Here is a 25,501-nt window from a genome sequence, read left to right as displayed (position 1 = left end):
CGGCGTTCGTGATGCTCACGAAAAGTTCTGGCGAAGCAACTTGGGCAATGACGGTCTCAGTGCACGGCCCACCTTCTCGAAGCCTCCCTGCTTCCGAGCTCGGAAAGGAACGAGATCGGAAAGAAAAGTTTAGACAGCCTCACCCACTTCGGGATAACGACAAACAACAACAATCCCAACCATGGCGCTCCCCGAATACAAGCAAAACTTCCTCAAAGACTGCGTCTCAGCCGGCGCATTGAAATTCGGCACCTTCACCCTCAAGTCCAAGCGCATATCACCCTACTTCTTCAATGCGGGTCTCTTCCACCGCGCCGACCTCCTCCGCTCCATCTCCTCAGCCTACGCACACACACTCAAGAACCACGGCGACTCGGACCCTTCGTTTCAATGGGACATTCTCTTCGGCCCAGCCTACAAGGGCATTCCCCTCGCAGCAGCCTCAGTCGACAAGCTCGCAGATCTGGACATGGCCAAGTACGGACAAAAGAGCTACAGTTTCAACCGTAAAGAGGCGAAAGATCACGGTGAGGGCGGCAACATCGTTGGTGCGAGTCTGAAGGGGAAGAAGATTGTTATTGTGGATGATGTCATTACGGCTGGTACGGCGATTAGAGAGGCTATTGATATTATTAAGAGGGAGGGGGGTGAGCTTGTGGGCATTATCGTGGCGTTCGATAGGCGGGAGAAGATGCCTACGGCGACTGATGATGATGGAAAGCCCGGCCCCAGTGCGATTGGAGAGGTTAGGAAACAATATGGTATTCCTGTACTAGCTATCTTAACGTTGGACGATGTTGTGGAGTATCTGAGGAGTCTGGGTGGGGAGGAGGATCTCAAGAGACTGGATGAGTATCGTGAGAAGTACAAGGCGAGTGATTAGGTGTATCTGGTGGGGTGTTTACGAAGTTATGATTATGGGAGTATGGGAGATGGGAATGGGCGGTTGCTAGAATACCCCGCGTGCCTTGCGGTCAATGCTGCAAGCATTTCAAGTCCACATGTTCTTCTTGACTCCGTGAGACTGTAAGGCGATCCTCATGACAACAAACGGCTGTGTCATTGGGGTGAGATGCTACATTAAAAATGAAACGCTGATTATTGTTATACTTCTATGACACAGATACAGAATGATACACGCGTTCAGAAGAGTGTGGATATCTTCTATCATCGCTCCTGGCTAAACGAACAAGATGCATAGCCACCTCGATGCATATCTCAATCCAATCCGGGAAATTTGACAGGGAGCAAACGTCTCAATCCGAACAGTCCTATTCAGAATAGCCCTCCATCACAAGATCAAGCTGGACAGCTAGCCTGAACTTGACGCGCCTGCTTCGGGAAATTCATCTCTTTGATGGTTGATCATCGTTCTTACGTTTTTCTTCCCGAGAACTGCCTCCACCAGCTTTCTCGTCCTGGATTCCTCGTCGCTGGAATCGTCTTCGCTAGGGTCGTCTGCGCTTAGTCGCCTTCGCTGGGGTCGTCTTCACCAGCATCGTCTTTACTAGCATCATCTTCGCTATCATCTTCGCTACCATCTTCGCTATCGCCATAATCTGATTCATCAGGATAGAAGCCGGGCGGAGTGTTGAGCGCGGGATGAGCATAATCCTTGGGGTCATAATCTGGCTCATTCTCGCAAAGGTAATGGCGTTCCGAAAATGCGATCAACGGACTCAAAATACCGGGTAAAGCATTGGCTACCGACTTGCGTTTTCAAGGGTTGGTCGCATGGTTCGAGGACTCATGGATAGGTCAGCATCTGGAGGTCAAATAAGCACTTACCTCGCGGCCCTCTTTGGAAATTAAGTCATCCAGACTGTCCAGATACTCTCTTGCTTCTTGCCTCCACTTGTCACTTCCACTCGTATCTCTGAGCACGTCGGCGAGCTTAAACTCTATCTCGCAGTATTCCTGATTCGGATGCATCCATTGGAAATGCAAAAACCCTCCTTCGCGGTCATATGCTTGGACAACAGGTCTCAGGAGTTCGATCCACGGGACCCACAAGTTTAATTTGACCTCCTCTTGAACAAATTCGATCTCGAGAGAGAAACCTTTCTTCTTCTTGATGCTCATCAGGACCTTGACAAGCGTCTCGGCCTGTGCAGGGTCGTCTATTGCATTGTCCGGTAGACGAACATACAGTGACCGCAACACATCTGCGGGGATAAGTCCAACGTCCCAAATGTCGTGACAAACGAGTCGTTCCAATAGGGGTATGGTGATCCAATCAACTAGGCCATTCCCATCGACGTCAGGATAGCTGGTAAAATGTTCCAGTCGCTCATACCACTTCGCCATGACTTCGTGAGCTATTTCCAAACCCATGAAGCGGCTCTGAATGAAGTGCGGCAACTCTGGTACTTTGTCTGGTACTCTGGTAATGAAGGGCAAATATGGTCTTACGGTGCGCCGAGGGCGGAGACGGTCTTGCATGGAATCTATATGAGCATCCAATGTTTTCCTATCCCACATATAGTCGTATATCATCTCTCTCAGTTCGGTCGGTAGACGGGTCTCTATCTCACGGGCGAATTGGAGATTCCATAATTCGCTGTATTTCGTGACAGCGGCCGGCCATTCTCGAAAGCGAACTTAGTGGTTGATCTACGCAGTTTTAGTTTCGTACAAGAAGAGAAACTCACTCTCTGAGGATTTTCGTTTGTTGTTTGGCGGTACGCCTCTTTGGGGCCTCGAGTTTGCTGCGAATGCTGTACGTATGTCAGTCTCCGCGGTTTCCTTTACGTAGGTGGTCTTACTCCACGAGGCTCTGATACGCGGCCTGGACATCGTCCTGCTGGACCGGCGTGGAATTGGCAGAATGAATAGGGGGCGCCTTTGGCTTAGACTTCGGTTTGGTCCCTCGGGCCATAGCTGGTAAACAACGAAATGGTAATCGAAGAGTTCACATCTCTATGTGTGCTGTGCAACCCCGCGGGAGTGTTTGGGTGTGGAAGTGCAAGCGTCACAAAGTTGGCGAGGGGATGACGCGTCGCTAGCGTGTCTCAAAACGTTCAACACGCGTGTCCCTTGCTTCCCCATGCCAAGCAACCCGCTTGCCGCGTACCGATTGCAAACTTCAACCGGCAGCAACGTGCAGACATTCATTGCGCATACACCGATGCTACTCTACGCCCAAGGCGCAAACGCTAGCAACGGAGAACTGCCTAGCGAGGATACTAGAACAGCGGCGCTTGCGGGCCGCAGACCATTCTCCGTTGGCGGCACAGTGCAGATGTGGGGCAGCATGCGCTGGAAACCCTACCTAGGTAAGGCAAGGCAGACACCTGCAATAGAGACCAGCGTATCGGAGACAATACACAGTGGAGCAGTGACGCTGTTACATTGGGATGAGAAGGATCTTTACTTTTCGAAGACTTCTTTTAGGCATCCAAATTGTGACAAGAAGGCGAGGTACAAAGGCATGCCCAAGAGCGCTTTCCTATCTCTATTATCCTTCGTTCTGTACTCTACTCATTCAGTGAACGACACAAACACAACCGCGAACTCGACATGCATCACCTCCGTGATGCTCTACTGAGCCCCTCGCCAGAGTATCCTCCCGAACTCAACCACCTAGACAATGTGGCTCATGACGTCCTAATGGTTCGCGAAGACGTGGCGCGTGGGGAACTTGACGGACTCCGCGGAACAGCCTTCTATAATCGAACCGGGGTTGTCAGTGAGCGATACTGCAGCCTAGGAGATGGTGTCGACTCTCTTGTACACCACATCCACTCTGCGTGGCACATGTATTACCAAGTTGCTGTGCACACGGCGTACGATACGCGCGAACAGGACCGCTTAGTCCTCGACATCGTGCGAATCCAGGGATTGGGGCCGTTGACCAGGCCCGCTACTGGGCACTACGGTATCGACATCGCGCGAACGGTAGATGGAACGGTGTGGAACGGTTAGTAATATTCCCGTACGAACTGTGTGTGAGGCAAACACTGACATTGTACACTCATCTTTAGAATTACCCTTTCTAGCTACTGACATGACCGCATTCTGGATCGAGAACTGCGCAGCCTTGAAGAACGCCCAGCGACTCAACCTCGCATCCTTTCTAGCTAAGCTGGCGTCGACTCGCGTTAGCAAAGATCGAATCTGTCAGATCGCTCTTCTGCTGTTCTGCTCTACCTTTGAAGGAAGAAGCAGCATCGACGGAGGCCAACCAGACGAACTCTCTTCACACCAGACGATCTCGACTCTCGATCTGACGCAGCTCATGCCGTCTGTATGTGCCTGGATCAAAGAGGCTGGTCACGTTCTTGTCCAACTCTCTGAACTCTCATGGAATGACTGTCCCAGTCATATCGGGCAGGGGGGGCAACACTTCCTTGAATCCGACTTCGGGAAGCGGTCACCGACTGGTTTCACCCCGTGGAGATGGATGTATTGGCTCAAACGTCTTCATGAAATTCGTCAAGAGGCGAAAGAGGCAAATGAGAAGACTCTAGAGGAGCAGACCAGTGAAGCTATTGACCGCATGGTCAGCCAAGTACACGATCGTAACTCAGGGATCCTCAGGGCGTATCAAGATCGCGGGGATTTCTTGAAGCTGGACGAGCATTTGGAGTGCTTGAGGGGTAGATAGATCAAACATACTTAGAGATCCCTTGATTTTATGCTCACCTTTTCTTAGTTGTTGGAGTTGCTAAAGTCTCGTTCGCTCACTCCACGAAGGATGGTGAAGTCTGCGGGACGGGGATCTCAGCTCGACGATTTTTCTGCTGGTAACACTACCTTCAACAATACGAACTCGTATTACGTCAGTATCAGTCTCAAAGATGCTATCGGTAAGATGTGATTCAATCAACTGAGCGCAGAGCAAGAGAAGATCTTGAAGACCCAGATTGAGATGGTACAGGAGAAGGGGTTGCAGAGTAGATACTGGCATACTCCAGGGTGGCCAATTAGTTTGAGAGATATGTTGTGGTTCAAGTTCACAGAGTCCGGTGTCAGGGTACTTAACGTGGAGGATTTGGTGTCGGCAACGAAGTGGAATTACCATCAGTGCATCGTCGTTGGCTTGACACCTGGGCACTCTGCTGACGTCACGTGCCCAAGAGCCGTTTCGGGACAAGCTCATGACGCACAGAGCCCGTCTAGAGAGAGCGCCTCCATGTCACCACAACGGCATCAGCAGCCAACTCTTTCGCCCTTATTAGCATGCAGAAAATTGAATTTACATGGAAATCTACACTCTTGGTCGATTGAATGCAATGGTGACAGCTCTGCAAGCAGGGCAAGGAGATGCACGGACACGTATGCACCAACGCGTCTCTAGCGCGCCGCCACAACTGAACACATGCGCTTCACGGCGAAGAGTACACCGTCGCTTGTACGCACCTTCATATATTTCGCCGACACGTGCTATAGTCGCTTTTGGCGCTACGGTTACCGGAAGTGCTTCGACCTGTACTTTCTGTTTGATCGGCAATGGGTCTTGCCTTGGCAGATGGGTCACTTCCGTTACATCCCTCCACACTGGAGAGGTGTCCTTGCGCCGGCTTCACCATGGCGGTTTCATGAACAACACACTTTTTGGTGGCATCACCACACCCGGCATCATTTCCCCCATCATTGCATGATACCTTAATCCGACTACATCGCATAACCTCCCATTCAGGCCACCCACTTGGTGCTGGCTGCTTACTTCTCACGACATCATTTCTCCCATTGTACATTCGATGAGAGACTACAGGTCTGCGCGTTTATCTCACAATGCGTAGGATTAAAGTGCCCCGCGGGGTGCCATACCAGCGGCCAATGTCGAGACAACATAAGCGAACCCTTATATATGCGCTTCTTTCGGCCGTCGCGTTCGGCGGGTATTACTGGCTGTACGCGCAGCCCACCGATGCGCTCGCTGTCGCATTCGAAGAGCACGAAGCGTATATGCATGATGGATCGAGTCTCGCGCGCATCAAATCCGAGCAATCATATGATTGGCGAGAAGCGCCTTTTGTGAACACGATCACCTCCTACATACCGCTGCCGACTACCGCTCCTCGTAAACTTCCGCGCGTCCAGTCCGAAGACTTTCCCGAAACAAGCGCGCAAAGAAAACAGAGGGAACAACGTAGAGTCGCCGTGCGAGACGAATTCAGGCATAGCTGGAATAATTACAAGAAGTTTGCGTGGGCACAGGATGAGCTTAAGCCAATTACTGGTGAGGGCGAGGAGTCGTTCGGCGGCTGGGGTGCCACACTCGTCGATTCGTTAGACACGTTGTGGATAATGGGACTCAAAGAAGAGTTTGAAGAGGCCGTGGAGGCCGTCGCGGCCATAGATTTTGGCAAGACCAATCTGACCACCGTGAGCGTCTTCGAAACGACCATCAGATACCTCGGCGGCCTGCTGAGCGCATACGACATGAGCGGGAAGCCTATCTTGCTTAAGAAGGCGATACAACTTGGGGAGATGCTGTATCGAGCGTTCGACACAACGAATAATACACCCCTGGGCTGGCTAAATGTGGAGGGTGTCAAGAAGGTACCCAGGCTGGCCTTCTCCGCCGAGAGCAACATTTGTTTTGCCTGTCTCGGCAGCTTAACCATGGAGTTCACGCGGCTGGCGCAGGTTACATCAGAGCCAAAGTACTACGACGCTGTTGCGAGAATCACCATAATGATGGATCGTGCGCAGGATAGCACAAGGCTTCCTGGCCTATGGCCGACCATGGTGAATGCCGCGAAGGAAGAATTCAATCAATCTCGCTTCTTCTCCATCGGCGCGCTTGCTGACAGCACGTATGAATACTTCCCCAAGATGCATGCGTTGCTGGGCGGGGTGGAACCTGCGTACGAGAAATTGTACCGCGACTCTGCGGAGATGATTGACGCATACATGCTGTTCCGCCCCATGGTGCCTGACAAGTTCCACGGAGAAGATCTACTCCTGTGCGGCGATGTCTTCACACACGGCGAAGAAGCCAAACTCGACCCAACCATGCAACATCTTACGTGCTTCATTGGCGGCATGTTCGGTCTGGCAGGTCGCCTGTTCTCTGATCCTGACCACGTGGATCTCGGCGCGAAGCTTACCAAGGGATGCATATACGCCTACGCCGCCACACAAACTGGTATCATGCCCGAGACATTCGATATGGTCGCCTGCGACTCCCGGAAAACATGTCCGTGGAACCAAACGGCTTGGGAAGAGGGCGCGCTGTATCATTACAGCAGCAAATATGTCGAAAGTTTCAACGATGCAGTGGAAAAGTACAAGATCCCACCTGGCTTCACCAATATCCGCGACAAGCGGTATCTGCTCAGACCCGAAGCCATCGAGTCTGTCTTCATCATGTACCGCATCACTGGTGACCGGCAGTATCTCGATGACGCGTGGGACATGTTCACCAGTATCGTTGCCGCAACTCGAACGCCATATGCCAACGGACAAGTCCGAGACGTCACTTTCGTAGCGCCGAAAGCTCCAGGCCGGGCCTACAAATCTGTTCCTGGTGTAGGCGATGTACCCTACACGCGCGACGACAACATTGAGAACAAGATGGAGAGTTTCTGGACGGCGGAGACATTGAAGTATTTCTACCTCATCTTCAGCACACCGGATATGATTAGCTTGGATGACTGGGTTTTCAACACTGAGGCACATCCGTTCCGGCGGCCGAAGCCGAGATTGCAGAAGGTTGAGGATGATGCTGGGGCTAGGGCTAGGAACGATGAACAGCGTAAATAGGATCGCTGGTATCGCCTGACTTGAGTGAGGAAACACCTCATCATCGCTATCGCATTTTGGCAGTGCGTAGCCGAAGTATTGCATTGACTGGCGTTGTATGGTAAGCTTGGATAGCTTTGATGAACATTTTACCTACATTTTACGTTCTCACTCTTTCGCTTCTCTTCTGACCGCGTTCACTTCTTCGGCTGCAGCGTTTCTTTGACAAAGAGGCCGCACCAGGCTATTCCGTCCTCCTCCGCTTATTGCGATACTCGTCGTCACTCGTAGGTACTTTGAACTCTTCCTTCCTCTTGATGCCTTCGCTTGTTCCTTCCACAGCCAAAGTCGTCTGCACCGGCTCAACTGTCACAACGGGCTCATCCGCCTCCATCTTCTCAATCGCTAAGATCTCCTCTTTCTTCAACATCTCCTCCTTCTCCCTGATCTTCTTGATTTCCCCTTCATCCAGCAGCTCCTCATCCCTCATCATTTCCTCTTTCTCAAGATAGTCGTCCGGCTCTGGCGTATTCCCCACAACCGTCTCGAAAACCACCTGGAAACTCCCTTGTTTCACGAACCGCGAATCAACAAGCCGATCCCACTCCTGCGCCACATACCTGTACTTGTCCTTCGTGCTCAACCTTGGGTTCACATGCACCACTCCCCTCGACACCGCCAGTAAGATGGGATCCTGGTACGAAGACAACTGCGGATGGTCCTTCAACATGCCTTTTATAGCACCCCAGGCTGTCTCGTATATCGCAGTCCGTGTACCCGTGTATTTCCCTTCAAGACCAAGATACCACGAGTCATCCGTCCAGCTAGGCCAGTAATCTCGCACAGCCCCGCTCTTGCTGTTGCGCAGGCGCTCGAGGAAACCAGATGCTGGAAACGCGTCGCGCGATGTGCGGACGCCTGTTGGAGGCAAGACACGGGTTGGTGTGTCGAGCGACGACCCGGAGACGTGTGCAAGACCAGAGTCCTTCCACGCGTGGTCGAACGCCGGTTTCACGATCTCATCGTGCCAGATTTTGAGGAATTCGGTGTCGATACACGGAACCATGCTTGCGTGGGGAAAGATGACGAAGAGGTGCGGACACGATCCCATTCCCTCTGTCATCTTGTCTTGACTGGGTGTTGTGCTTCCGAACAGCAACGCGCATTGCACGTCTCGAGCCGTGACTGAGTGGCCATGGAGGGACAGGTAGGTGGCGATGCGATGGGCGTCGGCTTCATCGATTGGGTTTACGGATTTAAGGTTGAATGTGTGGGGGATCCATGGGGTTTGTTCCCAGGTTAGGCGTTTGGCGAAGGCGAGGGAGGTGGGGAGGCAGAAGGAGAGGGCGCTGTAGCATTGTTCTGGTTTTGCGGTGGGGGAGAGGGCGGAAAGGCCAGGAATGGATCGCTCGTGCGTGGAGGACATGGTGGTGTTGGAGTTGAGGAGGTCCGGATGGACGAAAGACTGTGTGGGAGGGCTTTCGCAAAATACGTTTTGAGAGAAGGTTTCGGACTTTGAGGCAGGAATGAGAAGCGACTAGAGCATTGTGGATCTGTATATCTTGCCTGGAGACATAGTGAATGGTGTAGAGGTTACTAGCCCATGACGCACACGTTCTTCGAGATTTGAGACAGCTGAGTGAAATAGTCATATGCTTGTGCGTCCTCTCCAAATCGCCATCCGCCAGAATTGCGCTGGAAAACAGCTGCAGAGAATCCTTCATGGCAAGTAGCTGCTCGAAGAACTCACCATGTCTTTTCTTGTATCCGATCACGAGATGGGAAGTGCTTAGTTAAGTCGAAGTGACAAGAATGATAGAGCGTTGGATCAACGATCCGGCTGCGCTAGGTTGATGGAGATTAGTGTACTTCACACCTCGACGGAGATATTTTCAGCTCTAATATGCCTAGTAAGAATTACTATGGCTGTGGCAGTGGAGAGAAGCGACTTTTAAAAGATTTCCCTGGTGTACGCGGTGCGACGCAAGACCTCGGGAAGCTCGATCATTCCTCGTAAGGTACTGGCAACATGCTTAAGATTGATCTAGGCTGTGAGCCTTGCTGTAAAAGCTGATACATTTCGATTTGAAGACATTGTGCCTGATACAGCGCTTTGATTCCAATGAGACGTAATGGATGCTTCGAAGAGTAAAAGAGCGTTTGAGAGTGGGCTGACAAGCTAGACGAACTTGAGTTTAATTGGCAATTACTACCTTGCAGCACACGTTCCGAGAAATGGGTTCCTGGATACATGCGCCATTTGGAAACCGGACTATGCTATGTTGATGGCTCGTTGCTATATCGCATGACTTGTATGCAGAGCGCTTGCCTGCAGATCTGAGTCAGCTTGGAAGAATGCCAAGATGGCTGCCTGGATGTCAGCACTAAAGATCATCCTAGTACTACATCTTAAGTACACTGCTGGGCGCTCTTCTTTGCGACAAACCTCATGTTCTTACACTTTATTGAGATGTCTTATTGTTCGTGGAAGAATCATAGAGGTAGGCGTTGCATCGACCGGAAACCAGCCTAACGGAATCCCGGGACTCGGCAGCTTATCTTCGCGCACCACGGCGACACTGCGGGCCTGACTGCCGCATTCTGGTCCACGACTCCGCTGCTCGCGGGGAAGCCGTCTACATCTGCGTGCTTCAATCCACCAAGGCTTCATCTTGTGATGGACAAGCATGACCTAGCGGGCGCCACCCCCACTTGGCAACGCTTATTGTCGCATTCTCGAGGACAACGCCAAACGACGAGCGCCCCAATCGCACGAGACAGGATCGTCTGTCGCACGAACGCCGAGGAAACTTCCCTAAATTGCGAGGCAATTGTTCGGCGACACCAGGTCTGCCCGCGATTGGCTTGTCGCGCGGTCATAAGCACGGCGAATGCTTCTTCCGGGCGCATTCGATATCGTGTCTGCGGATGATGCCATTCAACCTGGTGGCGACACCATTCCGTTGTTTACCTAGGTATCGGTCGCTATCAGCCTACCGTTGCAACATGGTGCCAGGCCATCCCCTTTGGAACGGCATCTCCGACACGGGATGGCACGACCTCGTTATCCCCGCAGTTTCCTGCCCAATATACGGTTGCAGGCTTCGTTTCTGATATGCCGGGTGTTCTAGAATACGAAGGGAAGAAGTGATAGGACCCACGGGTTGCACAGTTAGGTTACCTGCCGTGCCACCAACATCGCCTTGCATGATCTTTAGATACCCTTCTGTATTCGGCCGCTTCCTGACATGGGACACCTGCCCTTTCAAACCTAGGAGTGGCAGTCCTATCGCTCCTGCAACAGGGGCCTTATCTGACGTGCTATTGCGCGCAACCTCGCCGCAATCACACAGGTGAAGGCCACGATAACGCGTTTGCACTAGAGCACGTGAGTAAGTGTATATTTGAAAACCAGTACTCCCACCTTGCGAAATGAATCAAACCACCACCTCGCGCAACCATGGCAGCTCCTCTTGGTGATGTGATGGTTCTGGGTAGACCCGACGCCGTCGAAGGCAAGGTCGTCAGTCTCCCCAGCCACAAGGCTATCAACGACTTCAGCGAAAAGAGGCATGCTGCCCACGACGGAGACATCGACATCAAAGGCCCTTTGGACCCTGAGATCAAGGCCGCTCTTCCCGAATACGACGGCGATGGGCACGACAAGGACGGCGACGGTCAGGACCATGTCATCGTTACTGGCGCCGACGCAGCAGCCTACCTACTGCCTATGCGAGACGACTTTGTCCCTGCGTTGACTTTCCGGAGTCTGCTTCTGGCCACCGGTCTATCCGGATTCCAAGCCGTCGTGTACCAGATCTACCAGGTATGTCGATATCTCCACAGGCTGCGTACCTTGAATGCTGACGAAACCAGTTCAAACCCACTCTCGTCACCATCCAAGGAACCTTCATCGTCCTCATGGCCTACTTCCTCGGCAGGGGATGGGTCAAGCTACTACCCCGCGGAGACAAGTTCGAGGCTCGGTGGAGGGAGAAGGGCGGAGTCGGCAAGGCGCCCATGTGGATTACAATCATGTCCTTCTTCAACCACGGCGAGTGGAACTTGAAAGAGCATGCCATCACATCCATCACCGCGACTTCCGCATCGATTGCTGCTCCCGCCAGTCAGGTCTTCGCTGCATCTGACCTCTTTTACGACATGCCTTTGAGCCCTGTCACAGTCATCTTCAGCACTATTTCTATTGGACTTTTTGGATACGGTATCTGCGGTATCATGCGCCCCATCTGTGTATGGCACGTTGACTCGGTCTACTGGAGCAGTCTTCCTACAGTCAAGGTCCTCCAAGGTCTCCACTGGCAGAGCGTCAAGGATTCAAAGCCTCTCCGATGGTTCTGGATTGCATTCTCCTGCATGTTCGTCTACGAGTTCTTCCCTGCATACATCTTCCCCTGGTTGAACTCTATCTCGATCCCCTGTCTGGCTGCCATGCATGCGACTGGAAACACGGCGGCTACGCTTACCAACCTCTTCGGTGGTGCCACAAACAACGAGGGTCTTGGTTGGTTCAGCATTTCGCTTGACTGGCAATACGTAAGAAGGCGCTCCGAAACACTCATACTCTGCAGACACTAATCCCTATTACAGATCACTTCCTTCCAGTCCTCACTTCCGCTCAAGCTCCAACTCCATCAAGCTGCCGGATTCGTGTTCTGCTTTTTCATCATGCTCGGCATTTACTACGGCAATGCTTGGGGTTCGAAGGACCTGCCTTTCATGTCAACACGTCTCTTGACCCAGGAGGGCAAGCAGTACCCAAGCGAGAGCGTCTTCATCGATGGCATTCTGGATGAGAAGGCTCTCCTGCAATACGGTCTACCGAGGATTACTGGCACCTTCGCTTACGCCATGTTCATGGCCAATGCTGCGATCGGTGCCCTCATCGCCCACATCGTGCTCTTCTGGGGCGGCGACACAGTCCGAGCGTTCAAGGATGCCAAAAAGGGCAAGTTCGACGATCCTCACCACGCGCACATGGCCAAGCACTATAAGGACGCACCGCAGTGGTGGTACCTTGCCGTACTCGTCGTCAGTTTTGTGCTCGGTCTCGTCGTCGTGATCAAGGAGAACGTCACTCTCCCCGTTTGGGCCTACGTAATCGCACTGGTGATGGGCACGATCATCTCGCCCTTCAGCACCCTCCTCTACGCCCGCTTCGGTAACGGTATCGCAACCAACAACTTGTCCAAGGTCATTGCCGGACTGATCCTCCCCGGCCGCCCCATCGGTAACATGTACTTCGCCGCGTGGTCTCACAACGTCATCAACAGCGCCGTGCAACTCAGCATGGACCTGAAACTAGGCGAATACCTCAAGATCCCGCCCCGCGTGATGTTCATGACACAAATTTACGGCACCGTCCTCGGCGGCTTCATCAACTATGCCGTCATGATCTCCATCGTAACAGGAAACAAGCACCTACTCGCCGACACCGACGGTAACGCGTCGTGGTCTGGTGCAACCATTCAATCCTACAACACCAACGCCTCCACCTGGGCCCTCGCCGCGTACCTGTACAAGCAAGGAAAAGCCTACTCCATCGTCCCCTTTGGTCTCCTCATCGGCGCCGCCATCGTCCTCGCTCACCGCATCTTCGTTCGTTTCGTGCCTAAGATCGGTAACTTCTCCCTCCGAGAGATCAACTTCCCGCAGTTCATCCAGTACGCTGGATACATTCCTTACAACCAGAGTCAGACGTGCGTGCTTCTCAGCTGGACGATTGTGGGTTTCTTCACGCAGTTCTACCTGAGGAACTACCGTCCCCGCATCTTCAAGGACTACTCGTACCTTATTGCGGGTGCCTTTGATGGCGCGAGTTTGACTTGCTTGTTCATTTTGTCGTTTGCTGTGTTTGGAGCTGGAGGCCCGGCGATTCCGTTCCCGCAGTGGTGGGGTAACAACGTCGCTGGTAACTACGATTTGTGCCCTGTGGCGGAGTAGAGATGAGAGACGCTTTACAGACGGAGGTCGAGGCGTGAAGTATGTAGTTCACTGTCGCTTTAGATACCATCCACAATTATCTCAGACTACTATGTCCAACATGCTATCTACATATCCCTCTATCACTTCTAACTCACATTCTTCATCCCAATCTACCACGCAACAGGCACACCATCATACCTAAAAAACCTCCCACTATCCGCCTCCTTCAACCCCCCCACAACCTCCAACATACTCCCCACACTAACACTCGCCTCAATCATCGCGCCCTCACCCCCCATCCTCGTCTTCACCCACCCAGGATCCATACAAATCACCTTGACCCCCAGCTTCTTCAAATCCTTCGCCTGGTGCACCGTCAACATGTTCAACGCCGCTTTACTCATACTATAAGTACAGCACTTTGTTATATCCGTTGCAACAGTCAGACTGCCGAGCCCAGACGACATGTTCAGCACCGTAGCGCCGCGAGCGAGGTATTTTTGCAGCGAGGAGACGATTTTCGCCGGGCCGAGCACGTTGGTTTGCATGTGCTCGTTCATGCTTTTCGGATCGAGCGTCAGCGATGTGTCGCTGGATGTTGCGTTTATGCCGGCGACGTTGAAGAGGTAGTCGAGTGATGCGCCGCTCTTGGATAGGATTTCTGCGACGCGGAACTCGATGGAGGAGAGGGAGTCTAGCGAGGAGGCGTCGCATTCGATGATGTGGATTTTGGGGTTCGTTTTGCTCATTTCTTCCAGTTCTGCGACGTCACCTGATTTCGAGCGTACGCCCGCGATGATGGTGTTGTCGCCCTTCGCAGCCAACTGCCTTACAAACTCCAATCCAATACCGCGGTTCGCGCCCGTGAGGAAGTAGGTTGCCATTTTGTGTGGTGGTTTTCTCGATCTCGATCTCGATGTAGTAGAAGGGATATGATGTGGTTTTGGTTTTATGATGATGGTTTGGGCGATGGGGGCGGAGGAGTCTGTGAGGGCTCTAAGGGGAAGGGACGCTGGAGCAGATTTCCGGGGTATTGTGGGTTGTAAATGGGGGCGCGAGAAGTTTTGGGATGCGGACGAGCGACTTGATGATGTACTTCGCCTCCGCGGACGGGTTGATGTGCTGGTGGATGTGGATGTGGTGTGCCGTGTGGCATGCATGGGGGCTGCTTCCACCGGGTAAATCATGGTGGTGACGTGTGGTGCGGAGCGTGGGAGGAGGGGAAGTTGGATGCGAGTTTGGCAGGTCGTTGGATATCAGATATTCAGTTAGCAAAAGACCTATATGTTGTTCGTTGATTTGGTTATATGTATATATGCACGTACCATCTGTTCGCTTGAAGGAGTTGGTTGGCGGACCCGTAAATCGGGGTCGGACGTGTCAGACCTGTCAACTCTGTGACATGGGGCTTCATGCGACACGGCGTGTCGACCAGAACGAGGCTGCCATGTTATGCTTTCGCGGAAATTGTGTCTCGAGTTCCCTAATTCTAAGGCTGAAATGGTCGTTTAGTCGTCGTGAGATTTGCAGGATCGAAATGCCTCGGGCGAGCCCGACGGCAGCTGGTGGGATTCGTCATGCGATGGACACGCGACCATATCCTGGATCGTAATGATGCATTGAACACGAAGAAGAGGTAGTGCATGTGGAGAGATATGAATTCGTGAGTTGCATAATTACTATTTCGTGCGTAACTTATAAATATCATCCTTAGCATGGGCACATGATGGAAGGGAAAGCGTAGCTTCACACTCTGATCGGCCACTGACAGTATCACCGTCTCGACTGTCTGACGCGCGTAGCGTGCCTTTCGTCTGGTATCCGGCCCACTCTTGATATCTCCACTTGTCTGCCACTCCCATATCCAATGCTTCGCATTCCGACCGTACACCGTCGAGATCTTGTCTACTCCATGTGGTCAATCTTGCGCTTCTCGCTGGCGCCCTTCACCACACTAGATAGATCGACAACTGTTTCGTGTTAGCAGACGAACTGAACTTGAAAGAGACATGGTCAACTCACGAGGTAGATCGAATGGGAAGTCGACACTAGCCAGCATAATGGCGAAGAAGATGTACCATCCGCACATACACGTGACGAAGGTGAAAGCTCCCGCAGCTTCAGCGAGCTTGACAGCAAGAGCAGCTTGGCCATTGGCAAGCTGGAAGTAGCTTCCGGCAAGGAGACCAAAGGCGGGTACAAGGGTGAAGAAGATAAGGAAGAAGATCAGGTTCGTGCGGATGGAGCAGACGAGGTAGACGAGGCATAGAATGCCCATCATGACGAGGAAGTATGCTGTATCAACCGTTAGGGGTGCAATTCCGAATCATGGTGTAGGCAACGTACCAAGACCGACATTGAAGCCCACAGACTCGAGACCTGTGCTGCCTTCGACGCTTGGATCTGCGTATGCGGCGTATGAGTTGTAGAAAGGTTGGAGAGTTGCGGCGAAACCGAGCCAGAAGGCACCGAAAGAGCAGAAAACAACGAAGGGGAAGGTGTTGCCGAGAATCCACTGTGGTAGCGGTTAGTGTTTGCTGTTACAAGTTTCAGGACAAACATACTTCACCGAGGCCACCGAGGATCATGAGCAGACCACCGCAGAAGTAATACCACCCGATGCTTGCAGATCCACTCCCACCAGCGCCTCGCCATCCCATAAGGGTCATGCTCAACGGATGCAGCGACAACAAGAAACCGATCAAAGCGCTATGGAATGTCAGCAACTGCGAACCCGAAATTTGTAATGAGAACTTACAGAGGTGTTGGGTTACCGAACGTCTTGCGCAGATCTCCCTTTACCTTGTTCGGAGGTGACAGGTATAGCTTCTCGAAAAGCTCTGGCGAGATGGAGATGCTGCCTGCTGTTCGAATTTGATGCAGCGCGGTACCAGAATCGGCCGAAGCATCGAGGTGTGCGTGTCCGCCATATCCATTGCCGTAAGCTAGAGCGTGTCAGTCGGATTCGCAAGTACGCGTCGCAAAAGCGTCTTACCATCTTGCCGAGAGAAGTCCTTCTCCAAAGCGTTGGGGTTATCCATCATTCTTGTCGTCGACTCGTTCCTCGCAGTGGATCCAGCTGATAGAGTCTCCGCGTCCCGAGCCGTAGTCGCACCGAGATGGGCGTCGTTCGTTGCGTACTTGTGGTCGTGGTTGGAAGTCATACAGGCGATGTGGTTATCGAACAGACCGCTTCCGTTAGAGTTAGTATTAGAGGAGGACGTTTCGTGATGGTGGCCAGTGGATGAAGTGGTAGTAGCTGTAGAGTTCTCGTAACGTGACATAGGAGGCTAGAAGATGGAGGATAGGATTGATATAGGTGGGCAGACAATCTTCATTAAGAGTGTAGTAACGTAACGATGGTGCTCCGCAAACCTTGAGGCACGGATTCCAATTCCAAGAAAGCGTAGCCGCGGACGAAAGCAAGGGATCATCACCAAGTAGGTGGCAGGTGCAGCCAGGCCACCCCGGTAAAACAAGAGTTTGAGGACCAACCGCTGCGGCTCCGCGTTGGACCTGATGCACGTAGTCGAATTGGCGGGAGGGCAGATCTGCCCAGACTAGAGCTCGAAGGACGGCCAGGTCTTGATTCGCCGGAGTCATGAGGAGTTCATCCTTAGCTGCGGACGTGGCTTCCCTGGCGACGCATCCCCAGAAACAACAGTGGCGTTCCGCGCAGTCACATTGCACACCCCAGACGTTCTGCCTATAACACCGTCGGGGCTTATCCAAGAGTGCATGATAACGAGCGACCAAATGGGCGATTGGAGATGTAGATTCCCATCGAGGACTCTACGATAAGCATGCTTCTTCGTGAAACACAATTGATCACACTCTTAGCCTCGCCGTATTGGCAAGACCTCGGCGACCCTAGTGCCCAAAACGGTTGCAATGCAAATGGTACGCATTGAACGTTGTAACGTGATCGTGATCCGACTCAGTGACAGCCAGTAAGGGATCTGCAGCTGCAGGAAATAAGATCGGTTCTGCGGAGTCGAGTGGAGATGAAGCACGCGAAAGTTGGGGATGTGTGCGGAGCCTAGACTTCGGAGCTAAATGATCGTCGGGCCGTCACTTATTGGGGTTGACTTTGCGGGGAAAGCGTACTAGGAACGCTAGATCCGGATGAGTGGTGCAGGCGTTATTCCCAAACGTCATGTCGCCCACGGCATCTCTGAAGCCGCGCATGAGAGTTCCTTTTGACGTCTCGCAAACGAGTCGTGTAGGCGATATCGATTACTGATGGTGTGGCTCCAAAGTGCGATCGTGTGCAACGTTGCAATTGAGGCAGTTGCAGATCTGTGTGACGAGAACGACCAACTGCTTCGACTCAGTCCAGAACATATGCAGTCCGGCCTCGTGCGGCGAAGCTGTTGTGGTTGCATGTGCATCTTATGGTCGATAAATCAGTTCCGCAGTTGGTGTCAAACTGCAAGGGAGGGCCCAGAGCCAGCCCCCGCGTTCCACTACCGAGGTGTGCATGGTGGCTTCAGAATCTGGTGACTGGTATCGAGCGTAGGGCATTTGGCGAGTAGCTTGCGCTCATCCGACCACGAAACGGGTAGGCGGCGGATTGATTCCGCGAGTAAGCCCGCCTAACCCAATCCAGCCTACGATGGGGGAAGACTGGTGGTTTTTGAAACCAAGCCCCGGGAATAGGTAGATGCACAAACACTGGGCTCGTGGTTGGAGTGAATCGAGGCTGGCATATGGCATAAAGTGTTCCGGGGAGTTGCATTGTTCCACGCAGGCTCCAGTCGCACTCGAAATGAAAACCTGGTTGACCGCACACCGCACGTCGCACGACGATTCCCAAAATTCGTTCCGATTAACGCGCTCGCAACCTCTTAGTCGGTAATAGGCAAGCTTGCCAGGTGTCCAAAAGGCAGACCGCATCTTCCGTGGATCCGAGCCATCAGCATCCCAGTAAGACCGCGACCCAGGATTCTAGCGGCGTATGCCGTGACCCCTCTGATCCGAACGGATTCGGGCTTTTCGCGATCACAGGGAACAACGCTTCCGGTCCAGCACAAGGTTGTCCATAGAATCTGCATCGCCTTATCCATCGTGAAAGCATGCATCTGCTCTGCGGGACATGCTTCCACTGCGTATGGGCTACCGGCATCCGAAATCGGCATCCGAAGAACGTGACACGAGATTGCGACCAAGAGTCCTGCGGAGTGTGGATCATGCGGCGTTGAAAGTTCATGTGGGTAGCCTTCGGAGAGTTTCGGTCTTCGGTGCTTTCCATGTTGAAGTGCCGAAAGCTGGTGAGAAGGTACAAGGAGATACAGATCGTCGGTACATTCGGATGTTGGATGGCTCGAAGTCTCCTCGTCGTCGTTCGCACCTTCTGCTCCTGGGGACCCCGTACTTGCTCAGCATGGACAGGCGCGCGTCGCTCCTGCCTAGTCCCGAACGACTGTCATAAACTCGTTCGCCATGATCGCGAAACGTACCGATGATCGAGCCGAGCAGATTGCGTACAGCGGTGATTAGTTGGGCACTTCTTGCGAAGGGACATGTGTTCCACGCCAGTCAACATGATGCAACGTCAACAGAAGTGCTGATAGAAGAGGAAGGTGCATTGCACGCGCTCTCAGAAGATGAGATGGATCAGTTTGAGAGAAGGTACCAAGCCGGCACGTCATTCTCTTTATACCTGCGCACATGACGAGATGAATGGTGATGATGAGAAGATAAGTAATCTCACCCGGCTGGTTTGTTCGCCTTGTTCCCCCTTCCCCGACTCCGATCCTCCGCTGAATGATTAATGCGAAAAAGAATGAGTGCTTCAACGGCCGTACGGTCATCCACAGCGACCTCAAGCTCCGCAAACTTCTTCGATTACCTTCTTGAGATTCTTAATGTCATGCGCGAAACGACCCAGGAACAAGCCATCGACGCCTTCGGCAATCTTCGCAAAGGTGCCAGGGCCAGCGCTTCCTCCGTAGACGATTCTTGTGGTGCCCGCTCTGCCAGCAGCCAGCTTCCTAAGCTCTTTCGTAACATTGACAACGTGGTCGGGGTCGGCGGGCTCCTTTGCGCCAATGGCCCAGACAGGCTCGTAGGCCAGGATTACCTCAGTGTCGTCCGGGACGGCAGCCAGCACTGACATGACCTGGGGTTTGCACTCCTGTATAGCTGCACCGACAGCTGCCGATGCGACGCTGTGGTGCGTCTTCTCGCCAATGCACACCAGCGGTATGAGGCCGTTCCTCGCTGCTGCACCAGCCTTCTTCGCGACCGTCTCGTCTGTCTCGCCGAACATGGCCCTCCGCTCCGCATGTCCAATCTCTACTATGCGCGCACCTGCCTGGCGCAGCACTAGTGAGCTGACCTCGCCGGTGTATGCGCCCTTGTCCTCCCACATGGTATCTTGGGCGCCAAGCATGATAGACGAGGACTCGAGGATGCGGGCAGATTCGGTGAGCGAGACGAAGTCGGGGATGACGAAGAGATCGATGCGCGAGTTCCAGGCGTCGCCGTCAAGTTGCAAGACGCCGCGGACGTAGGACAGGGTGCTGGGCAGGTCGAAGTACATCTTCAGCGAGACGCCGACGATGCGGCGGGGGCGCGTGATGGGCGGCATAGCTGCGGTTTGTATGTGTGTATGAAGAATGTTACTTGTAGAGCGTCTGGCAGCTTCCCAAGCACACTCTTGCGCAACGATGATGATCCGGGGTTACCGCATAGGGTAAACCCGGGGAAGGGACAATTCGGCCACCAGCGGTGGAGGGGAGCTTGTGTGGGACGGGACACGTTTGTGGGGCTCCATGCCACATCCATTACCACATTCAATGCCACATTATAATATGCGCGCCTTGCGGCCTGCCCAAGCGCTCTCTGCATCTCCTGTGACGACGCGCGCCCACCGCATGCACATGTTACGTATAGCCACCGGATCGTCCAGTGGTGCCAGAGCAGCCATGGCAGACCGCCGAAGATGGGCCACGCTTGGCAGGGCTGGAGGGCTCCGATTGTGCCTCCGTACTGCGCTAACCGCTTCAACGTCAACCTTCCGCTAAGGAAAACTGTACATCAACGCATCACTCACCTCTCGCCCACTGACCGACCGCAAGACAGCAGTGGTACATGTCGCGGACACTCGCAGATCGCTGGGCCCGCAAACGATACTTTGGATAGCTCGTGTCAACACCGCAGTACGCAGCATCCTTGCACATCGCCCGAATTCCACCGCGGGGTGCATATCTCTCATATACATTTCACTAACGTCGGGAGAATTGACGCAGACTCTACAATTTCCTCCCTCTTCTTTCTCTAGTTTTCCTATACCTCTCCATCATGCACATCTCTCAGAAACTTGCCCAGGCGCGGGAGGAGGGAAAGCCAACCTTCTCCTTCGAATTCTTCCCGCCCAAGACAGCGCAGGTACGCCGCACCCTGATGTCCCTGGCACAAGGAGCAGAAAGCTGATTCCATCTAGGGAGTCCAAAACCTCTACGACCGCATGGACCGCATGCATGGCTTCGGTCCACAGTTCATCGATCTCACCTGGGGCGCCGGTGGCCGCCACTCCAAGCTGACCTGCGAGATGGTCAAGGTCGCACAATCCGTCTACGGCCTCGAAACCTGCATGCACCTTACGTGCACCGACATGGAAAAGTCGAAGCTCGACGACGCCCTCCGCGACGCATACAACGCCGGCTGCACCAACATCCTCGCCCTGAGGGGAGACCCGCCGCGTGAGAGAGAAAAGTGGGAGGCGACAGCAGGTGGCTTCCGTTATGCCAAGGATCTCGTCGTATACATTAAGGAGAAGTACGGAAACCATTTCGACATTGGTGTGGCCGGATACTCCGAAGGGAGCGACGATAATGACAACGTCGATGAGCTCATCGACCATCTCAAGGAGAAGGTGGATGCCGGAGGAACCTTCATTGTCACACAGATGTTCTACGATACCGATCTCTTCCTCGAGTGGGTCAGGAAGGTTCGTGCCAAGGGCATCGACGTTCCCATCATTCCTGGCATTATGCCGATCCACACATACGCGGCATTTTTACGCCGAGCTCAATGGACCAAGTGCAACATCCCCAAGAACTGGACTGAGGCATTGGAGCCTGTCAAGAACGACGACGTCGAAGTCCGTGAAGTTGGCAAGACTCTGGTCGCAGACATGTGCCGGCGGCTGATCGATGCTGGTATCATACATCTGCACTTGTAAGTAGATGCTCGAGACTGAAAGATCGCCGACTAATTCCCTTATAGCTACACCATGAATCTCGCACAAGCCACCCGCATGGTCCTCGAAGAACTAGACCTCCTACCAGACCCCGAGTCACCGCTAGAGAAGCCCCTTCCGTGGCGGCCTTCCCTGGCCCTCAACCGACGCGACGAGAACGTGCGACCCATCTTCTGGCGCAACCGCAACCGATCGTATATCGCACGCACACAAGACTGGGACGAGTTCCCCAACGGTCGCTGGGGAGATTCTCGCTCGCCTGCGTTCGGTGAATTGGACTCATATGGCATCGGTCTGAAGGGAACCAATGAGCAGAACATCAAGCTATGGGGCACACCAATGTCGATTAGGGATCTGTCCGAACTCTTCGTACGCTACATGGAGGGAAAGCTCGACTCGTTGCCGTGGAGTGAACAGCCCATCACGACTGAAGCTGGATCCATCACTGATGATCTCATCGATCTGAACCGTCGCGGTTTCCTGACCATCAACTCCCAGCCTGCTGTCAACGGAGCCAAGTCTTCGGACCCTGTCTTTGGTTGGGGTCCACGCAATGGTTACGTCTACCAGAAGGCATACCTAGAAGTGTTTGTCTCTCCAGAGCACATTTCGGAGATTATCACACGTCTCGAGCGCGACCCTGAGTTCACATACTATGCGGTCAACAAGGATGGCGACTTGAAGACGAATGCTCCCAACGAAGGACCAAATGCTGTTACTTGGGGTGTCTTCCCAGGCAAGGAGATTGTGCAGCCAACCATTGTCGAAACAGTCAGCTTCCTCGCCTGGAAGGACGAATTCTACCGCCTCGGACAGCAGTGGGCCAACTGCCATGCTGGTGTCAGTCCTTCACGTTATGTGATCCAGGATGTTGTAGACACATGGTACCTCCTGAACATCGGTGAGTATATTCGCTTAACCATCAAGCTCTGTCAACTAACATCCTACAGTACATAACGACTTCCACGCCACTCGCGGCATCTTCCCCATCTTCGACGGACTAGAAGTCAAGGACATGGACAAGCCCCTGGTCGACCCCAACAACGTTGACGTGCCTGGCACAAACGGAGAGGAAGCGAAGAAGCCAGTCAACGGCGAAAGCAACGTGAACGGCACGAATGGCGAGAAAGTCGGACCTCGCAAAGAAGAGAACCCAAGCCTCATTGACGCCGCCAAGGCAGCCGCTGTCGAGGTCACGAACGGCATGAGGAGCCTTGCAATGTCCAACTAGGCTTGCTTGGATTCCACAACGACACCCGGTCTCACTGTATTCAACACATTAAGACCCAACTCTTGAGGAGCTTCCCTCGGACAATCTCCACTTTCACTTCGGTCTTCAACAACATACGCAACAGAGTCCCTTTTTCAACAGGACTCTTGCACTTCAACAAGCGCAAAATTCTCCGACTCTTCATATCTCGGCGCAAATTCGGTTCTAATAGGTGCTTTCAAGAAAAGTGAAAGCATTACAAAGCATAAGCATATGCATCTGGGAGGCGTCAATTCAACCCGACGACCGTCACGCAAAAAATAAAGATTATGGTGCGGGAACCCTAAAAAGTTCAAGAAGCATAGTTAGTGGAGGAGAAGGAGGATGGTGATGTAGGCATGGCCTGCCTTTCTGAGATACCCGATTGCTGCCCTCAACGGCGGCGGTCAATTTTGATGATTTACGTTCTTTAACATATGGTATATATATGTGGTTGATATAGATAATTGCATCTTATCTTCACCTATGATATCAGGCTGAGTTCATCGAAGACACTGGACAACATGTCGTGGAAGTGATGCTTGTGCTGAGATGATTTGTTTGTATATCATTTTACCACATTGGCATGTATGATTTATTTGTAGTAAAGTGAATGTGTAAAGTAATTTGACAAGAATCGAAACCAATCGCGCCATCAAGACGTCTTCATCCTCCCTTTCCTTTCCTCCGATCATCCAAATGTCAAAGGGTATCGGGCATCTAAGCACCAATTCCACTTCCAGCACCCTCGCCATCTCCCTTACCACCACCGAACAATCCACCAAGCCAGCTCCACCAGCCACCAGACCCGTTGTCACCACCTGGACCCTGCTGGCCATCCTCCTGACCAGGAAGTTCAGGCATACCAGTCGGCTTAGGCCCACGCGTCATCGTCTCCATGGTAGTAGGCAGACCGGGCATGCCAGTACCAGGCAGACCAGGGAAACCACCTGAACCACCAGGCATACCAGTCGGCATAGGGAAAGAAGGAAGATCCGTCGGGAAACCACCCGGTCCTCCACCAGGTCCCTCAGGCGCACCAGTAGGCAAACCCGGGAATCCGCCTGTGGGCGCTGGGAATCCGCCGCCGGGGCCCTCGGGGGCACCAGGGGTGGGAGTGGGTAGTCCCGGGAAACCTCCTGGGCCTTCTTCACCGCCGCCGGAGGGGGACTCAGTAGGAGTAGGTGCGCCGCCGTTCTCGGGGTCTGCGAGAGAGAAGCTGGGGAGGGGCAGGTCGCCGCCTTGGCGCGGGGCGAGCTGGTAGTCGATGGCTAGGTTGCGGGCGGCGCGCGCGCGGACGGGCCAGGAAGGGGGCATGTTGCTGGAGCCGCCTGGACCGCCGGGGAAGCCGCCGGTGGGCATGGGCATGGGGAAGCCGGGGGGTGTTGGGGCGCCGGTGCCCATGGGTGGGCCCATGGGAGGGAATCCGGGGGTTGGTGCGCCCATGGGAGGGAGGCCGGAGGGAGGGCCCATTGGGGGGAAGCCTGGGGTTGGTGCGCCCATAGGGGGGAAGCCTGGGGTTGGGGCACCCATTGGAGGGAAGCCAGGTGTTGGTGCACCAGTTCCCATGGGAGGACCCATGGGGGGGAAACCTGGAGTGGGAGAGCCCATAGGTGGCATGCCCATGGAAGGGAAGCTGGGAGGAGGAGGAGCCTGACGGGTGTCCTTGGTGCCGAAGATGGCGTCGAGGTAGTCGCCGAAGGGGGCGGCGGCAGCGCTGCTCGAGAGAGCGAGGACAACGGGGACTGAGTACTTCATCTTGATGGAAGTAGTAGCGTGAAAGTCCGTGTGGATGTTTGAGGCTGAAGGTGTTGAAATGTAAAGATAGTGGCTCAGCCAAAAAGAATGTATATACCACTAGGATATCTAGAGAGAGTGAACTTGGGTAGAGCAAAGAAAGGCCTGCCCGAAGTGTAAGAGAGAGAAGAGAGAGGAAGAGAGAGAGTGCTGGACAACTGATCTGTAAAGAACTGTGTTGATGATCCTACAAACTGAGGCCAGAGAGCCCTAGATATATCTCTTTCTGTTTCGTTTCGGAGATTTCCAGGCCATGATCTACCCATGATCAACCACTCAATTCATCTCAAACCAGCATCCCGCGGGCCCGCCGCCCCCAGATTGCCCAGTCGTTTGAAGTTGCTGGAGCTGGGAGAATCACTATGAGCAAGCGTCTGTGCGCCCACCTGCTAGTTACAGATAAGATCGATCAAGACATTGCGAAGACGCGGCGGCGCGGGCTTGGTAGGTCAATCTCTGCAGGTCTAGCCAGGAACCGCGTCTGCATGGCCTGATTCGTAAATTGTAGTATGGGGATTTCATGCCGATCGCTGTGGAGTTTCATGACCTTCTCCAATGGAATCGTTGTGCGCGCTATAAAACAAAGCTGTAAACAGGTGGGTGACAAGGGCCAA

The 25,501-nt window shown here is 53.4% G+C and overlaps 10 protein-coding genes across 10 annotated transcripts; 4 read left to right on the top strand and 6 right to left on the bottom strand.

Moving 5' to 3' along the window:
- Window positions 1-181: 181 nt before the first annotated feature.
- Window positions 182-883, top strand: PYR1 (Orotidine 5'-phosphate decarboxylase; the record flags this gene model as incomplete). The annotated part of the gene is made up of 1 exon (XM_051439503.1): window positions 182-883. The coding sequence occupies one exon, from the start codon at window positions 182-184 to the stop codon at window positions 881-883; it is 702 nt and encodes a 233-aa protein (XP_051286720.1).
- Window positions 884-1,758: 875 nt separating this feature from the next.
- J4E90_009985 (uncharacterized protein) lies at window positions 1,759-2,307 on the bottom strand (the record flags this gene model as incomplete). Its single annotated transcript, XM_051439502.1, has 2 exons — window positions 1,759-2,269; window positions 2,300-2,307. 2 exons carry the CDS (start codon window positions 2,305-2,307, stop codon window positions 1,759-1,761), a joined length of 519 nt encoding a protein of 172 aa, XP_051286719.1.
- Window positions 2,308-5,736: 3,429 nt separating this feature from the next.
- On the top strand, window positions 5,737-7,713 carry J4E90_009984 (uncharacterized protein; the record flags this gene model as incomplete). Its single annotated transcript, XM_051439501.1, has 1 exon — window positions 5,737-7,713. The coding sequence occupies one exon, from the start codon at window positions 5,737-5,739 to the stop codon at window positions 7,711-7,713; it is 1,977 nt and encodes a 658-aa protein (XP_051286718.1).
- Window positions 7,714-7,936: 223 nt separating this feature from the next.
- J4E90_009983 (uncharacterized protein) lies at window positions 7,937-9,118 on the bottom strand (the record flags this gene model as incomplete). Its single annotated transcript, XM_051439500.1, has 1 exon — window positions 7,937-9,118. The coding sequence occupies one exon, from the start codon at window positions 9,116-9,118 to the stop codon at window positions 7,937-7,939; it is 1,182 nt and encodes a 393-aa protein (XP_051286717.1).
- Window positions 9,119-11,152: 2,034 nt separating this feature from the next.
- Window positions 11,153-13,653, top strand: J4E90_009982 (uncharacterized protein; the record flags this gene model as incomplete). Its single annotated transcript, XM_051439499.1, has 3 exons — window positions 11,153-11,518; window positions 11,569-12,246; window positions 12,301-13,653. The coding sequence occupies 3 exons, from the start codon at window positions 11,153-11,155 to the stop codon at window positions 13,651-13,653; spliced, it is 2,397 nt and encodes a 798-aa protein (XP_051286716.1).
- A 152-nt stretch (window positions 13,654-13,805) lies between these two features.
- On the bottom strand, window positions 13,806-14,519 carry J4E90_009981 (uncharacterized protein; the record flags this gene model as incomplete). Its single annotated transcript, XM_051439498.1, has 1 exon — window positions 13,806-14,519. One exon carries the CDS (start codon window positions 14,517-14,519, stop codon window positions 13,806-13,808), a length of 714 nt encoding a protein of 237 aa, XP_051286715.1.
- Window positions 14,520-15,540: 1,021 nt separating this feature from the next.
- On the bottom strand, window positions 15,541-16,799 carry J4E90_009980 (uncharacterized protein; the record flags this gene model as incomplete). The annotated part of the gene is made up of 6 exons (XM_051439497.1): window positions 15,541-15,605; window positions 15,658-15,930; window positions 15,982-16,150; window positions 16,200-16,344; window positions 16,394-16,580; window positions 16,631-16,799. 6 exons carry the CDS (start codon window positions 16,797-16,799, stop codon window positions 15,541-15,543), a joined length of 1,008 nt encoding a protein of 335 aa, XP_051286714.1.
- Window positions 16,800-19,459: 2,660 nt separating this feature from the next.
- On the bottom strand, window positions 19,460-20,227 carry J4E90_009979 (uncharacterized protein; the record flags this gene model as incomplete). Its single annotated transcript, XM_051439496.1, has 1 exon — window positions 19,460-20,227. One exon carries the CDS (start codon window positions 20,225-20,227, stop codon window positions 19,460-19,462), a length of 768 nt encoding a protein of 255 aa, XP_051286713.1.
- A 713-nt stretch (window positions 20,228-20,940) lies between these two features.
- Window positions 20,941-23,072, top strand: J4E90_009978 (uncharacterized protein; the record flags this gene model as incomplete). The annotated part of the gene is made up of 4 exons (XM_051439495.1): window positions 20,941-21,027; window positions 21,083-21,819; window positions 21,868-22,742; window positions 22,792-23,072. The coding sequence occupies 4 exons, from the start codon at window positions 20,941-20,943 to the stop codon at window positions 23,070-23,072; spliced, it is 1,980 nt and encodes a 659-aa protein (XP_051286712.1).
- A 738-nt stretch (window positions 23,073-23,810) lies between these two features.
- On the bottom strand, window positions 23,811-24,848 carry J4E90_009977 (uncharacterized protein; the record flags this gene model as incomplete). Its single annotated transcript, XM_051439494.1, has 1 exon — window positions 23,811-24,848. One exon carries the CDS (start codon window positions 24,846-24,848, stop codon window positions 23,811-23,813), a length of 1,038 nt encoding a protein of 345 aa, XP_051286711.1.
- Between the last annotated feature and the right edge of the window lie 653 nt (window positions 24,849-25,501).

Source organism: Alternaria incomplexa (assembly GCF_024043165.1).
Source record: "Alternaria incomplexa strain BMP 0042 chromosome Unknown scaffold_18, whole genome shotgun sequence".
Classification (NCBI taxonomy): domain Eukaryota; kingdom Fungi; phylum Ascomycota; class Dothideomycetes; order Pleosporales; family Pleosporaceae; genus Alternaria; species Alternaria incomplexa.
This window is presented reverse-complemented; position numbering and strand designations above follow the sequence as displayed.